Source organism: Dendrobates tinctorius, unplaced genomic scaffold, assembly GCF_039654945.1.
Source record: "Dendrobates tinctorius isolate UK_male_01 unplaced genomic scaffold, ASM3965494v1 ptg000015l, whole genome shotgun sequence".
NCBI classification, from domain to species: Eukaryota; Metazoa; Chordata; class Amphibia; order Anura; family Dendrobatidae; genus Dendrobates; species Dendrobates tinctorius.
This window is the reverse complement of record NW_027361683.1, coordinates 25729061-25744583: the sequence shown is the minus strand read 5'-3', so window position 1 is coordinate 25744583 and position 15523 is coordinate 25729061. Positions and strand designations below refer to the sequence as shown.

The 15523-nt window shown below is 41.7% G+C and overlaps 1 protein-coding gene across 3 annotated transcripts in view; it reads right to left on the bottom strand.

Annotated features, from left to right (window-relative positions):
* KIAA0319L (KIAA0319 like) overlaps nt 1–15523 on the bottom strand; it is a 156469-nt gene that overhangs the window by 72664 nt on the left and 68282 nt on the right. For all 3 annotated transcript variants that reach the window (XM_073563006.1, XM_073562997.1, XM_073563013.1), the window contains one exon: nt 10261–10362. In XM_073563006.1, coding sequence (XP_073419107.1) covers nt 10261–10362 — 102 coding nt within the window. The remainder of the gene's footprint in view (nt 1–10260; nt 10363–15523) is intronic.

The window sequence follows — 15523 nt, the reverse complement described above, 5'->3', positions numbered from 1 at the left end:
ATCACAATGTTGTATGAACACCAAATAAAAATCACTAAAAACACCTGCCCACTATGCAAAAAAAGAAACAATCCCTCACACAGCTCCATTGCCAAAAAAGTTATAGGTCTCAAAAATAAGCGACAAAAACACACACACACACACATACATATATATATTCAGAATTTAAAAAATCTCTAATGCATTTCCATACAATGCAGCTTCACACTGCGTGTAAGAGATGACAGGAAGAAGCCTATTCCCAGAAGGTGGCAGGGAAGACAGACTGAAGCTGCTTCACGAAGAATACACTGAAACTCTGTAGTATGCATCACAGGAAATGTAGCCTGAATGAAGAGAATCATAGAACATCAGCTAAAACGGAGATACACAAGAGACTTAAATGTTGTTCTTTAATCTCATAAGGCGATTTTTCTTTTGTGGGTTTTATTTTTTCCTCTCCTTCTTATAACTTTTTTTCCCATTGACATAGCCATGTGAGGTGTTGATTTTTTTTTTTATGAACAAATGTTAAAAATTCCAAGTGCGCTGAATTGGTGAAAAAAAAAAATGAAATTCTGCTATTGCTTTTTAGAGTTGTATGTTGTTCACTGTATGGTAAGAATGACTTGGCAATGTGATTCTTCAGTGGTAATATTAAACTTGTATTTTTTTTTATTATTTTAGTGGCTTAATAAAATTTGGAACTATGTAAAAGAACAATAGTTTTGTTGCCTAATAATAATTTTATTTATATAGCGCCGACATATTCCGCAGCACTTTACATTTTTGAGACCCATAAAACTTTCAGTTTATTTTGTCAATGGAGTTGTGCGAGGGCTGGATTAGTCTGGTCCCCTGCTGAATCTACAAAGTATATTTTATCTGAAACGCAGGATCATTTCAGACAAAAGTATACCTGGCTGCAATCGTGAAGCGTGCTAATCGTTTTGGGTGGCAGAATTCACCTCACAGGTTCCCTTTAAATCCAACTCCTTCAATTCTTTTCTATTTATGTTTGATTTCCACCTTTTTCCTTAGTGTACATTTACTTACAGCTTTTAAGACACAATTTACCTATGCACTGGGGATTACTTGTAAAGTAAGCAAAAACCACAAACATTGTTCAGGTGCCTGATCACATAGATGTGGTTCTTCTAAGCTTAATGCTCGCATGAGTGCACATGTATATGAGGGAGTTAGAATGAACAGCTGTATCATAGTATACCTTTTTATGTTTCCTTTTACGTATGTCTTGTCTGTCCTGTCTTGAATTATTTTTAAAAGACCGTTTTAGCATTTGTTTTAATTTTCTTGATTTGTGTAATATTCTTAAACTAGCTTGGCCCATGCAAAATTTTCGCACATTGGTCGTCAGGGGCGCAGGCAATATCAGAAAAAGCAAGCTGGTCAAATGTAAATGTATCATGAGCTGATGAACACAGACAGGTATTTATATATGTAGATTGGTAATACAATAAATTGTTTGGATAAGTAGAGGCCAAAAAATGTTTTCCGGTTGAGGTGCCACCTGCAGGTCATTGTGTCTTTCTGCAGGTTTATGAAAATGAATATTTAAACTGTATTTAGTGATAAAATCGTGGATGTGTGGTTTGTTTGGCTGTTTTCTTCCTGAAGGGGGCAAGTTTACCTTTCAAATGGTGTATCATGTGTGTGTGGGGCAAAGTAATGAGCCAAAAAGCAGTGCATGTTTACAAATGTGTTGGTAGTGTGCTTTGGGGTACTGTGGTGCCACCTGCAGGTCATTTTTCCTTACTGCAGGTTTATGAAAATTAATGTTTAAACTGTATTTAGTGATAAAATCATGGCTGTGTGGTTTGTTTGGCTATTTTCTTGCTGAAGGGGGCAAGTTTACCTTTCAAATGGTGTATCATTTGTGTGTGTGGGTGCAGTATGAACGGGGATACAAAGGAATCACAGAAAAACAGTGTTTAGAAATAATAGAATAGATAATTACTACAAGGTTAACTTTTTGAGCCTATTTTAATCATGTATGTAAGGATATTGTTATGATTCAACTGTGTTTTATTCTTGCATTTCGGAAAAATGTAAATAAAAACACAGTTTAAAAAATAAAAAGGAAAGAACAGCTGTTGGTCGACAACTATTGAAAGTTGTCCATGACCTTGCAATAGCTAAGTGTCAATTCAGGTGAACAGCTTGTACATGTGATTATTCTTACATTTCCTGTGTGTATTCACTTGGTATGTTTTTAAACTGACCACTGCACTACCCCACCTCCCCACTTGTTTACTCTGCCAGTGATATATCCTGCATCTGGCTCAGCTTTAATTATCTGATAAAGATGAGTACTGGCCTCTGCTTCACACCTGAATGCATTTGTTAGCAAATCTATTGTGATTAATACATATGCATGACGTAGTCTGTTTTGCATTACCCAAGTGCAGCACTTAAGTGTAGTGCAATGAATTAGACCAGAATTTAATATGAAGGTACCGTATTTTTCGGACTATAAGAAGCACTTTTTTCCTTCAAAAATTTGAATGAATGAATACTGCCTGCTCCCCATGCCCATAATCAAGAGAGTCCCTCCCCCCTCCATGCACTGAAGGATGCGCCGAGAGGTGGGAGGGACCATGGGCGTGAAACGCAATGAATTTTAATTTCTCTTTAATAGCAGGCACAGTGTTAGCCGCAGCCATTGGCTCCTGTAGCTGCTGGAAGACCACATGTGGCCACTATTACAGAAAATGAATATTCACTGCTCTCCACTCCCATGGGAAGCAGTGGAGTGGGAGTGGAGAGCAGTGAATATACATTTTCCGTAATAGTGGGCACACTCAGCCGCTGCTGCTAACACTGTGCCCATTATTAAAGATCAATGAATATTCTCTGCTCCACATGCCTATAGTCCCTGGTGTGGGGAGCAGTGAGTATTCAGGCAACTGTCCTCTGCTTGAAAGCAATGCATGACCTCACTGCCATGCACTTCTTCCTGCTGAAATCAGCTGCTGGCATCAAAACAGGACTATGCGAGGGAGCGCAGGGAAGGTAAGTAGAATGGTCTATGTTTTTTGTGTTTTTCTGATGGGAGCCATGCATACCAGAATGGGGATGAGGGGCCATGCATACCAGGATGGAGATGAGGAGGCCATGCATACCAGGATTAAGGTAAGGGGACCATGCATACCAGGACGGGGATGAAGGGGACATGCATGCCAGGATGGGGAAGGGGACATGCATACCTGGACAGGGATGATAGGGCCCATGCATACCAGGATGGGGATGAGGGGGCCATGCATACCAGGACGAGGATGAGGGGGGCCATGCATACCAGGATCGGGATGAGGGGGTCATGCATACAAGGATGGTGATGAGGGGGCCATGAATACCTGGATTGGAGACATACATATATACCAGGATGGGGGATATTAGTACAGAATTGACCACATTTTTTGCTTCAATTTTTTTTCTAATTTTCCTACTCTAAAACCTAGGTGTGTCTTATGGTCTGGTGTGTCATATAGTCCGAAAAATACGATAACTGAAGGTAACTGCATACATAGTCACAGTAAACAATGTTTCTGTTTGTTTTCACGCTCACCTGTATAGTCCTACACTTCCTACTATCCCTCCTAATCCCTACACCTAGTAATGAAGTGGTCCCCCATCCATCTCACCTCCTCCTCAGAACTGTTCCTCAATGTAAAATCCTATGTCTCCACACACAGACAGCCACCTCATGCTCTCTCCTGCTCCCACCTAACACTTTCTCTGCTTCTCCTCACTGCCGGCAATAGCTCTTCAAATCCTGGTCCTCGTCACCACATTCCCACAGTCACTTCTACCTCTCATCCACTATCTATCACAGTATCACAAATTTCCGCAACCTTTCTAACCTTGTACCCCCATTCACCCTATGCTTTCTCAGTCCCTCTAACAGGAGCTCTATGGAACACTTGCTCTGTCTGAAACAAAACTTTCATACATCCATGATCTTTTCATTACTAACAAACTTTCCTTTCTCAGCATCACCGAAACCTGGCTCACTCTCTCTGACACAGCCTCTCCAGCTGCACTTTCTTATGGTGGATTTCACCTTTCTTACACCCCTGACTCAGCAAGGCAAGCATAGTGCAGGAGTTGGTTTTCTCCTGTGAGATAACTGCTCCTTCACCCAAATTCCACTGCCACCCTCCATTACTCACTCTTCTTTTGAGGTACACTCTGTGTGCATCTACTCCCCCTCCAACTGCCCATCATTTACTGCTCGCCAGGGCTAGCCACCATCTTCTTCTACCATTTCACTTCCTTTCTGTTGGCATCCACACTATCATCATGGTTGACTTCAAGATCCCCATTGACAATTCCCACTCAGCTGTGTCTTAGCTTATATCTCACTTTCTCCTTCGGCCTCACTCAATTGTCTTCCACAGCCACTTACAAAGAGGGCCACACACTGGATCTCATCTTCACCCACCTCTGTTCACTATCTAAACTCTATAACTCACCTCTCCCTTTTTCTGACCACAACCTACTTATACTCTCTTCCCTCTCCTCTCCAGGAGCACAATCCCCACTCCACAAATTTGCACACCCTCACAGAAATCTCAAACACATTGATTTACACTCACTCTCTGAATCCCTTCTTCCTCTTGCAGGCATAAGTTCCTTACATGGTGCAGATGCTGCTGCCACTTTCTAGAGCACCGCAGCCCTTGAATCGGTTGCCCCCCTCACACATATGAAAATTCGCACAACAGGCAACCCTGGCACACCAACCTGACTAAAGAACTGAGGAGGGTTTCCAGGGTTAATGAGCAGAGATAGAAAAGATCCCATTTCAACAAGCACTTAGATTCCAACAGTCCACTACTTTCAAGTCTACACTCACTGCAGCAAAACAAACATAATTCTCATCTCTCATATCTTCACTGCCTCACAACCCTAAACAGCTATTCAACAGTTTCGATTCTTTCCTCCGTCCCTCAGCACCCGCTCCCTCTCATCTCAGCTGAATATTGATAACAAAACAAAGCTTTAGCCCATAGTCTACACAGACCCTACTCAGTCACTCAGCCCCCCTCCTTTATAACCAGCTTCTCCGCTATTATGGAAGGTTACTTTTCCTCTCTACTCTTCAGATCACATTTCACCACCTGTGCACTTGACCCGATCCCATACCACCTCATCCCAAACCTCACCAGTCTTCATCCCAACCCTAACCCACCTCTTCAACCTATCACTAACAACTGGTGTCTTCTCCTCATGCTTCAAACATGCCTCGAACACAACCATCCTCAAGAAGCCATCCCTTGACCCATCCTCTGTGTCTAGCTATCGCCCCATATCACTTATTCCTTATGTCTCAAAACTACTGGAACAACACATCCATTTTGAACTGTCCTCCCATCTCTCCTCCAGCTCCCTCTTTGACCGCTTACAATGTGGCTTCTGACTGCATTATTCTACTGATACTGCCCCAACTAAAGTCACCAATATCCTACTGACTGCCATATCCAAGAGAGTCAAGTGTAACTATTCTGTAATCCTCCTCCGGGACCTGTCCTCCACCTTCAACACAGTGGACCATCCCCTCTTACTACAGATTTTCATCTCTTGGCATCACAGACTTGGCTCTATCTTGGATCTCTTGATACCTAGCAGGCCGGACATTCGGTGTCTCCCACTCACACACCACCTTCTCATCATCTCGCGCCCTATCCGTCTATGTCTCCAAGGTTCAGTTCTAGGACCCCTGCTCTTTTCCATCTACAACTTCGGCCTGGGACAGCTCATAGAGTCTCACCCCTTTTTACTAACCAGAATCCCACAATGTCTGGCCGCTATTTAAACTTTCTTCTCTGCAAGATTTCTAAAACTTAACATGGGTAAAACAGAATTTATCATCTTTCTTCATGTCACTCAATTCCTCCAACAGACCTATCCATCAAGGTCAATCATTGCTTACTCTCCCCAGTCCCACAAGCTCGCTGCCTCGGGGTAACCCTTGACTCTCATCTCTCCTTCAAACTACATATCCAAGCCCTTTCCACTTCCTGCTGACTTCAACTCATTAATATTTCACGGATCCTTAACCAAGAATCTGCAAAAACACTAGTGCATGAGCTCATCATCTCCAACGTTGACTACTGCAACCTCCTGCTCTGTGGCCTCCCTTCTAACACTCTTGCACCCCTCTAGTCTGTCATAAACTCTGCTACACGACTAATCCACCTGTTTCCCTGCTATTCCCCTACCTCTCCTCTATGTCAATCCCTTCACTGGCTCCCCAATGCTCAGAGTCTCCAGTTCAAAACCCTAACCTTGACATACAAAGCCATCGACAACCTGTCTCATCCATACAGCTGAGACCTAGTCTCCCGCTACTTACCTGCATGCAACCTCCGACTCTCACAAGATCTCCTTCTCTATTCCCCTCTAATCTACTTTTCCCACAATCGCATACAAGATTTCTCCTGTGCATCCCCCCTACTCTGGAACTCTCTACCCCAACATATCAGACTCTCACCTACCGTGGAAACCTTCAAAAGGAACCTGAAGACGCACCTCTTTCGACAAGCGTACAAACTGTAATAACCCGTGTTCCACCATACTGCTACATGACCAGCTCTTCCTTTACCTACTGTATTCTTACCCATCCCTTGTAGACTGAACCCTCTCAGGCAAGGTCCTAATCCTCTTCTATTGTACCACTCGGTGACTCATTTTCTCATTTTGTTAAAAACTTTTGTACTTATTTTTTACTATGTATATCTTTTTCACATGTAAAGTGCCATGAAATAAATGGTGCTATAATAATAATCTACCTCTAGCTCCTCTTCCCTCGTCATAGAACTGTATATAAAAGTCAATATTAAAGGGGTCGTCCACTACTAGGACAATCGCCTTCTCAATCTGAATATTTGCCCCCATTAAAATAAAAACACCTATACTCCTCTCCCGTGTCGACACGCGCTCTCCCGGGGCTCAGGAGAGGTTGTTCAGAAACGTGAGCCCTGTGCCCAATCAGAGCTGGGGGTCACTGTCCCCCCACCTTCGGACGTATACATAATGAAGAGGAAGTGAGAGTTGCAGCTGTGCGCTCACTTCCTTTTGATTACCAATACGTCCAAAGTTGGGGACAGTGACACCACTGCTGATTGGGCATAGGGCTCACGTGTCATAACAACCGCACCAGAGCCCCGGGAGAGCAAGTGCCGACACTGCTACAACGGTGCCGGCATGGAAGGTAAGTACAAGCGTTTTTATTTTCATGGGGGCAAACATTCACGTCGAGACGGGGTTGTCCAAGTAGAGGATAACCCCTTTAAAGTGTAAGTGTCGATTCAGGAGAACAGCATGTATCTGCCTCTAGCTCCTCTCCCCTTGCTATAGAACTGTAGAACTGAACTGTATATGAAAGTCTGTGTTCACTGAACACAGATTTTAAATGTGAATTGAGAATGGATGATCCATCCAAGAGGAGAAAAAAAGCAGATCTTTTTCTAAAAAAAAAAATATATTACAAAGTTGATTATTTTGACATGCACTATTGATTTATGAAATAAATTAAAACTGTTATTTTTAAAATTTTCCTTACATATTATCTCTCCCATCCACCACCACTGCAGTTCTAAGTTTTATTCAATTAAACTCAGGATCAACGGAGTCCCAAAAATCAGACTTCAAACCAATCAGAAAAATGATGAATTATCCTAGCAGTCTGATATCACTTTCTATGCAGGGTCGGACAGGTCCACCGGAGAACCAAAGGATTCTCCGGTGGGCCCAGGCACTGACATCAGCTGGAATATATAATTTCTCAGTGAGTACCAGGACAGGACGGGGGGAGCCACACATAGCAAGACAGGACGGGGGGGTGCCACACATAGCAGGATACAGGGGGGGCCACACATAGCAGGACAGGACAGAGGAGCCACACATAGCAGGACAGGACGGGGGGGGTGCCACACATAGCAGGACAGGACGGGGGGGTGCCACACATAGCAGGATACTACAGGGGGGGGGGGGGAGCCACACATAGCAGGACAGGACAGAGGAGCCACACATAGCAGGACAGGATGGGGGGAGCCACATAACAGGACAGGGATAAGGGGACACTGCATACCCGGCTTATACGCGAGTCAATAAGCTTACCCAGCTTTCTGTGGTAAAATTAGGTGCCTCGGCTTATACTCAGGTCGGCTGATACTTGAGTATATACGGTAATTGGGAAATCAATGATTATTCAACGAGGTGCCATTCACTTCGGCATAAGAGCTGATTTTCTTGTTAAGCAATGACACTATAGAAATTGTCTGCGAGGGGGTAAATGCTATGAAACAAAACTGTACTAATACTAAACCACAAACCATAGAGAAACTGCATGTGGCTCAGGCAGATCATTGGAATACAACGAGACGCTGCTTACTAGATGTGATTCATTTTCACAGAGGCAGCTTTTCAGGTTAATATTCCTGCATAACTGGTTTAGCCAGAAAAGCATAAAGAATATATTGTGCAAATAAACATAGTAGCTTGGACTCCTAATTTTGAGGATAGGCAGAATAATTGGCAATAACAGCTACGAAGCTGCAACTTTCATATCTTGAGACTTTTTCTTGGTAAAAACAACGTGGGTGGTGTTACTAAAGCTGCAAAAGTGCTGAGCTACAAGACAAGTCCTGTACATAATCAAGATGTAATGGACACATATGGGAAAACACTCAATGGGGAGGAGGGCATCTAAACATTATTTAGGCTGTGTGTCCCTGACGTGTTTCTTACGTTGCATCTTAGTACCCCTGACAAGTTTCTGACGCTGCGTCTTAGTACCCCTGACGAGTTTCTGATGCTGCGTCTTAAAGTTACATCAAAGGGGATGGGATTTATAGAAATCTCATGCCCACTGTGCCTTTTGTACACAGTGTAAATTCACCTGTGTTGCATCTTTCAAGTCCACAACATATAAATCTCTCTTGGTGACGTGCTGAGATTAAAGTACATATTTTGTCCACAGACTTGTATTAGATGAGGAAAATTTGCAGGTAATACGCACACGTGCGTTTTTAGTGTGTTTTCAAATCAGAAACACTTGTAAAAAGCACATGAAGTTTTGTGAAAGCCAAGTACCAGGAGGTAGCAAACACAAAATGCCAAAAAGAGACAAAAACTGCAGCGCCAAAAAAGTAAAAAAAAGACACGCTCAAATGCGCAATGAAAAAGCACAAGTATTAACTAGGTGCAGAAATTCTGCAACAACAAAAACACAGCAAAAGCTCATCGTGGGAACGTGGCCCTAAGAGGCTTTCCATCGCTAGTGAATTCTGCTCCAAGGAGCTCACACGAAGGGGCAGTGACAAGACTTGGCATATGGAAAATCAGAAGTTACCTTTATTGTTAGGGAATGATGAACAGTTTGGAGAGTGTCAAATATAATACCTCGTACTGTGTAAAGCGACTTGGAGATTGATGAGTATTTTTAAAGAGAACCTGTACATGGTGCCCGATCCACGTGCTTCATACATCAGGCACTGGCTGCATGATCTCAGTTTGGCATGTCTGTCTCTGAAACGCTGCGGCATTTCTGAGATAAACTTGTTTTACAAACTGGCTGGGGACTTAGTCAGGAGGATGACTGGTCGAAAAGGAGGGTCCCTGGTACAAGATATTGTATTTGACATTCTTCAAACTGAGATCATACAATCGATTCCTGGTACATGCTGGTCATGGATCGGGTCCAAATTAAGAATAAAGGGAAAATGTCAGCACAAAATGACTTTGTATGGGACACAGTACTAATACAAATCATATCTCTCGCATCCATATCCATTGTTGCTTTTGCCACATATCTGTTTTTATTCAAATATACTAATGAAGTGCTGGGTGCACCCTGGGCGTGGCCAAGCAGTTCTGTGCACCTTCCCACCTACTTGTTTTCCAGCTAAAAAACTAGTAGCTGGGGAAGATGCATTGAAGTGCGGAACCACGCCCAGGGTACAACCAGCACCTCATTAGCATAATTTTAATAATTAAGGATTTATGACAAACGGAGTTCAACACTAAAGATTGTTAGTACGGTGTTCCTTACAAGGTTTGGTCATTGTGTGCCCACAGACTCCTAAATGGTAGGCTACCTATGGCCCATATCGTGTTGATCCAGGATTATGGAGAGTGGAAAGCAGCCATTTAATCCCCATATCCTGAGCACAAAAGGGGAGAAGGTACAAGTTAGTGACACGTATGATAAAGGTCGCCTGTGGTACGTGCAGCAAGCATGTGAATATAAGGAATTACCTGCAGGAGGTTCAGGAAGGACAAAGGCATTCAGCTGAACTGCATTTTTCGGTAAGGTAACCTCGACACTATCTCCAGCAGACACCACAAGCTTGTTGGTTACTAGAGGAAAAAGAAAACCACAAAAATACACTTAGATTGTATCTACACACATATGGCCACGGTACAGAATATCCATACATCAGAAGGCAAGAAGAAGGGGCCATAGTGAAATATTTTACTTCTGTTTTGGACAAGAAATACAGAAATCCCAAAACTGAATGTTGGGGAATATAAGACACCCCTACATACCGGGGTCCAGGAAGTAAAGATATCAGGCGAGTGCCATAGATACATGCCAAAAAATCACATTGGTAAAGTCTCCCATTTTCAACAAACACAGATCTTAATGGAAACCTTTTCGGTATAGCTAAAGATGCCCAAACACGCCCAATGAGGATAAAATGAGTATAGGGGATCAGCACTCTGCCGTAATGGTAGATGTCGAGGATCGATGTTTGGATCCTGTTTTCATGGGAGATAAGGTGAAACTGAACACAATATTCTGAAGGTACATATCTTATAATAAATGTAACTCCGAAAACCTAATAAATTACTGATACGACCTATTGCCTCATGCTCCTAATCTCACCATAAGTAATCAAACTCATCTAATATATAATCGCCAAGTGTAAATGGCATTTAACCCCTTCAGCCCACAAGCCTGTTTTCACCTTCCTGACCAGGACAAAATTTACAATTCTGACCACTGTTCCTTTATGAGGTTATTGCTCTGGAACACTTCAACGGATCCCACACATTGAGATTGTTTTCCTGTGACATATTGTACTTCATGATAGTTGTAAAATTTCTTTGATATGACATGTGTTTATTTGTGAAAAAAAAAATTGGGGAGAAATGTTTAAAATTTTGCAATTTTAAACTTTTAATTTTTATGCTCTTAAATCACAGAGAGATGGCACACTATATAGTTAATAAATAACATTTCCCACATGTCTACTTTACATCAGCACAATTTTTGAAACATATTTTTTTGTTAGGAAGTTATAAGGGTTAAAAGTTGACCAGCGAGTTCTCATTTTTAAAACAAAATTTACAAAACCATTTTTTAGGGACCACCTCACATTTGAAGTCACTTTGAGGGGTCTATATGTCAGAAAATACCCAAAAGTGACAGCATTCTAAAAACTGCACCCCTCAAGGTGCTTAAAACCAGATTCAAAAAGTTTATTAACCCTTCAGGGGCTTCACAGGAATTAATGGAAAAAAAAATATATACATTAAACTTTAACCTCTATCTGCCTCATTACAGGGAATTTTCCGCCGGGGGTTCTGTCTGAATCATGTATTTCAGAGATTTACACGGAAACCTCGGTGTAAGCGCTCAGTGAAGAGCGCAAGATAAATGTGCACCGAGCCTTACTGAGATCTTTGGGAGGCAGAATGCAAAAATCAACAGCAGGTGAAGAACTGGTTTTATTTATTTTTTTATGCCATTCCGTATAAGTGATTAGGTGACTTTATTCTTCGGGTCAGTGCGATTACAGCGATAACAGATTTATATCAGCTTTTTATGTCACACAGTAAAAGACGCTTTTTATTGCAGAAATTAGTTTTTGCATCCCCATATTTTGTCAGACAGAGTCATGTGAGGTCTTGTTTTGTTGTGGGACAAGCTGACATTTTTATTGGCACCATTTTCAGGCACATGACATTTTTTGATCGCTTTCTATTCCAATTATTGGGAAGTAGAATGAACAAAAAACAGCAATTCAGGATTTTTTTTTTTACCGTTCCACACGTGGTAAAATTGATAAGGCAGCTGTAATCTTCGGGACGATTACAGAGATACCACATATACATCTTTTTTATATATTTTGGCACTTTTTCATAAAAACTATTGTATAGAAAAAAAATCATTATTTTTGCATCACTTTGTTCTGAGAGCTATAAATTTTTTATTTTTCCGCTGACGGAGCTGTATGGGGGCTTATTTTTTTGCGGGACAAGATTATGTTTTCAGCGGTACCATTTTTACTTACACTTTTTATTAGGCGGTATGATACGGGTGATACCAAATATGTGTCTTTTGGCTGTTTTTTTTTTTTTTTACAGAACTAAATTTATTTATTGGATTAATATTTTTTTTATTTTTTTTCTTCCTTATTTGTTTTTTTTTAATATTTTTACATTTTATAATAACTATTTTTTACATTGTCCTTACACTAACCTGATACTGTGCAATGTTTCTGCACTGCAGAGCATCAGAGCAGTGTCTGACAGGCAGGAGGGAGGTGTGTCAGCTCCTGCTCTTAGTAGGTGTTCACAGGCCACCTTCCCTGCAGGATTCTGAAAGACCCCGCAACCATCTTGCGGCTCCGGGTCACCATGGAGAACATTGGCACAAGGCGATCACATCACATTGTGCAGCTGGAAGTAGCGAGGGAGCTCACTCCCTCTGCGATGCGCCTCGATGTTGCTGTTACTATTGAATTTTGAAAAAGTGAATGATTAGTTTCAGAGGAGAAAGAAGTGGATTTCTCTAATAGGACATATTACAAAGTTTCTTATTTTCATGTGTACTACTGATTTATGAAAAAAAAATAAAAAAAAATTAAACACTGCAAGTACCATACTTGGGTACTGAATGAAATTATATTTGGCCAGGCCAACCTCATGTGGAGGTTGTTCTGCTGACCCATTTTATTTTGTACCTATTTTTCACTATATGTGGCCATAGTCTTTCATTTGTCACTGTCAGACACATCTAAGAAAGTGTAAAAGCCCCATTTAACAGCTCCCTATATCCCAGTTCCCTGAATAAGTGCGACATATAGTATATCACAAAAATGAGTACACCCCTCACATTTTTGTAATTATTCTATATCTTTTCATGGGACAACATTAAAGATATGACACTGATACAATGTACAGTAATCAGTGTACAGCTTGAATAACAGTGCAAATTTGGTGTGCCCGCTAAATAACTCAACACACAGCCATTAATGTCTAAATCGCTGGCAACAAAAGTGAGTACACCTCTAAGTGAAGATGGCAAAATTGTGCCCAACTGAAACCATTTTCCATCCCCGGTGTCATGTGATTCATTAGTGTAACAAGATCTCAGGTGTGGATGGGGAGCAGGTGTAAATTTGGTGTAATCGCTCTCACACTCTCCCATACTGGTCACTGGATGTTCAACATGGCACCTCACGACAAAGAACTCTCTGAGGATATGAAAAAAAGAATTGTTGCTCTACGTAAATATGGTCTAGGCTATAGATGATTGCCAACACCCTGACACTGAGTTAGAGGGCACACCAAACTTACACTGTTATACAAGCTGTACACTGACTAGTACTGTACATTGTATCAGTGTCATATCATCAGTGTTGTTCAATGAAAAGATATAAATATTTACAAAATTGTGACGGGTGTACTCACATTTGTGATATACTGTAGCAGGTAGTAGGATATTAAAGTTAACAGCAGTTAAACTTAATTTTATAGCTATTGCGTGGACTCCGCCTAATAATGGAAGGTTATAGAATAGATTTCTGCTCCACAGAGGAATGGAGGCAGCTGACATTTAACTAAGGACATGAAAACCCTTTCAATAAAGGCCAACTGCAGCACCACGGGAAAAAAGATGATTAAAATTTAATGCAACCTTTCAGAAAGCAGTTTACCTTGACCGGATTTTACTGGCAACAACTTAAGATTCTAGCGCAATCAGAAAACGTACGTATGTGCGACACTACGAGCTGCGCTTCATCATGAGCTAAGGTTCCTTCAGGTATAGCGATGCATGGAGAATATCCACCATGTACTCACTGACACTGGATTTTCTGCTCTGTGTGCATTTACTCTAAATGTTATGGCTGACGAGTGAAAAGTAAGTCAGAAATTAGTTCAAATGGATTTAGAACACCTTTAATTAATTCTGAAATCTCAAGAGAAAATAAACAGGGTATGGAAGGAAATACAAAGGAATTTGTGCAAAATACATTAGAAATTGCCTAACTTTTCATTATTTTAATTTGTGGGTTGGCAAAATGATACAGAAAGAGACAAGGGAATATTTTATTTCAACATTGTCAAGAGCCTTTTATGCCGAGGACAATGATTTCCAGTACACCAGGGAGATAAGACAATACAAGTAGATCCTGAATGGTAATTAATGGCTGCAGGGATGCCTCCTGGCCCGGGATATGGGGGGCAGCGATTTCCTAGGACGGCTGGAACAAACAAGTTCTCCATTTCAAAAGCTACCAATGTCCCCTCTGCAACAAAGCTGGCTGTAGAGGATTACCCGCTAGATACATTGTTAAATATCTCAGCTCTAGTGGTTTTACACCTAAAATTGCAGTATTTTCTCATTGCTGAGTCTGCTTTTCTAGTGACTGAATCCTATTCGGAGGCAGGTGATGTGCTAATGAATGCAATGGCATGGCTGATACTAATGATACAATTAACACAATGGCTCTAGTTTTCGAGGCTCAACGCACGTATTTCTTAATATCTAGCTGGCTAAAATAACAGCCTTTTGTTGTTGACAAAATAAATCAGAATTTAATGGGAACAACAGGTTAAGTGATAGCTCACAGCTAGTTGGAGCCCATACAATAGGCAGAACAGGGAACATTTAGATTGGAGGGGCAGTGCGTGTCTTAATTGGACCACTGCAGATATCCAAGTGCTTTGCTTGGCTGGTGTTCAACACTCACATTAAGAGGTACTTCACACATAGCGAGATTGTTAGCGAGATCGCTGAAACGTTCCAGGTTTTGTGATGCAACAGCGACCTCGCCAGCGATCTCGCTACGTGTGACACATAGCGGCGACCGGGCCCCCGCTGCGATATCGCTGATCGTGCTCGAATGTCCTAGGCCAGTTTTTGATCGTTGGTGTACCGCTGGCCAGCATGCATCGCTGTGTTTGACGCCCCATAACAATGACGAGCGACCTCGTTGGCGACTCAGAACTCAGGGATGCAGGTGTGATTTTGCTTTGTCTTTTCAACGCCCCCTCAGCTCCGATTGGTGGTCTCAAATTAGGAACTTTGTAGCGTTTCCTTTTATAGGTCAGCTATCAATTATATGCAATCATAACATTTAACATGTACAGTTATAATAATTGCGTGTCCCCCGTGTCAGTGACTTTGGATCCACGAATAAATAGCGCACTAGCGAGTCAGACAGGGATGTTGAAGCAAATAGACCGCATAGTGATAGCGCAGTAGTGGCCACCAAACAGAGCAGAA